The sequence below is a fragment of the Crinia signifera genome, chromosome 9 (assembly GCF_055691185.1).
Source record: "Crinia signifera chromosome 9, ASM5569118v1, whole genome shotgun sequence".
Lineage (NCBI taxonomy): Eukaryota > Metazoa > Chordata > Amphibia > Anura > Myobatrachidae > Crinia > Crinia signifera.
This window is the reverse complement of record NC_139225.1, coordinates 24,437,217-24,439,462: the sequence shown is the minus strand read 5'-3', so window position 1 is coordinate 24,439,462 and position 2,246 is coordinate 24,437,217. Positions and strand designations below refer to the sequence as shown.

Here is a 2,246-nt window from a genome sequence, read left to right as displayed (position 1 = left end):
TTCGTTCTCTCTCTCACATTAGCTACCTTATAAGCCTTCGAAGCATTTGCTTTAAGCAGGCTTACTAGTAATTGATATATACATCCACATACAAATATATTTGTTTTGAAAGTCTCACATTTGATAAAACAGGCTTTTGCGGCCCCAATTAGCAGCGATAAACCCGTATGGCCAGAACAGGGACATCGCTGGAGAAATCTACTGTTCATTCTAGCACCCGCCATCTTTGAAAACCCATGCAGTTCCTCTTCCCTGACTGGGGTGTCGCTGTCTGCTGTGGTGTTTCTAGCACAGGTCTGGTTTGCATATCAGTGCTGATATACAGACCACACTGTGCTAGAAGCACTACAGCAGACAGCGACACCCCAGGCAGGGAAGAGGAACTGCATGGGTTTTCAAAGATGGCGGGTGCTAGAATGAACACTAGAAATCCTGTGTACAGTCATCAGTGTACCAGCATCTTAGTAGTGTTAATATGCTAGTAAACGAACTTCGCTCAAATTTCACAGTACGAGACATAGATGTATTCAATTAATTTTGGAAAATCATTAACACTACAAGCGATGTGAATATGGAAATTGGCTTCTGTTTTACATAAAAACATTCAGTTACGATTCTTCAAAAGTGAATTACAGTACCGTAGGTCAGCAAAGATGTTCATCGCACAAGTAGATAGGTTGAAGGAACGTCAACATGTAAAAAGTTATTTGTGGGCGGAGCTCCTTAGTTTATTAAATACAGATACTCAGTGGAAGGCACCAGTGGGGCAGAGTGGCGCTCAGGTTTCAGCCATACGCCGGAGCTGGCAGCGTCCCTCCCTGTGAACTTCCCATGCACCTCAGTAATATTGCCCCCAGCTTGGTCTTGTCTCTTCCACCTTGGGAGCATAGCGAATGACTGGCTTAGTATAATCCGCACCTGCATTAGATTCCCCCCGGGAAGACGTTGTGTTAGTTGCCATTGCCAATTTGTAAGTTTAATCAGCTCTGCAATAGTAATAGCCGTTCCAGACATCCCTGCCACTGTTACACTATCCCCGCCGTACATGTAATAATGAGTGCAGCAGATGTGGCTCACCGCTGAGGAGCTACTGGAGGCTTAGAACCTGATCCATTATAAAAGGGTCTCTTCCCCATGAGCTGCCAGTGCGGGCCTTGCTATAACAGGGGACCTGGCAGAGGGAACTGCTGCAGCTTTACACTTGGGGCCTGATTCAGGCATGATCGCTAGGCAGCTGATATTTGATGGTCGCTCACCATCGAATGATTTTTCCTCCGTTTGTGGATAAAAGTCTGTCCTTACTTTTATCCTGGATGGGGATGGCCGAAATGGGGGCAGGCTCTGACGTCATGTGACTTCAGGAACGGAGGCAAATTCTGACCTGAGCAATCAGGTCTGAATTGCCCCTTTTGGTTGTTACATACTGCCAATTGCATTACGTATTTGGCATAAACATAAAACCAGCCATCCAGGAGAGAGTACATAACATACTGGCCGATTGGCGGGACGGATTTAGGCTACAGTCACCATCCTCAGGCCTTGTCGTGGGGGGGGGGGGGGGGGGGCAGATATCTAGCGCAACCTGCTTTATACAGTATTGGTGAGATCACAGGGACAATGTGGTTCTGGTTCCCCAACAAGGTTTCTTTGACCCCACTTAGCGGGGCCTAACATGAAATGGGCTTACATAGGATGTGCAGCAAGTACAGAGCGCTGCAGTACAGATTTTCTCTTTCGTGTAGAGGGTCACAGGGAAACCCCATATTTTACCTGTAGCACATACTGGTTGCGGACACTTTGGGCCTTACTTGGGGGTGTCTTTGTGCAAATGCCGACTCTGAATTGGAACTTGTATCGTCTTAAAGCAGCGTGTCTTTGAACGCACCCTCGATCGCACCATCGTACCGTACCACACAGCCAACCAGATGCAGTATCTCCCTCTGAGCGGCTGTGTCGGCTTCACCACCTCCGTCACATTCCAGCAACGCCGATTAAAAGTCGGCCTTTTCAGTCTTTTGTTCTCGTACGGAAAACCATAGGAACGGTCAGGAGAAGACCCCAGCATGGAGGCTGCTCATCACAAATACGACCTCTGCCGCTACGCTACCATTGGTGCTGATGAGTGATGCGTGATGTCATATACCTTTAAGGGGCGGGATTATCCCCTTACACTGGGATTGTCTGTGTGACATCAGCAACATCTGTACAGTGTCTTTACATGAAATGACACGGCATAGCAGGAATCC

General features: G+C 47.6%; 1 protein-coding gene across 1 annotated transcript in view; it reads left to right on the top strand.

Moving 5' to 3' along the window:
* The window catches only part of LOC146036812 (collagen alpha-1(V) chain-like), a 108,931-nt gene extending 106,892 nt beyond the window's left edge, over positions 1–2,039 (top strand). The window contains exon 13 of the mRNA XM_083160685.1: positions 1,866–2,039. Within this exon, the coding sequence (XP_083016811.1) occupies positions 1,866–2,039 (174 nt within the window). The remainder of the gene's footprint in view (positions 1–1,865) is intronic.
* Positions 2,040–2,246: the final 207 nt, after the last annotated feature.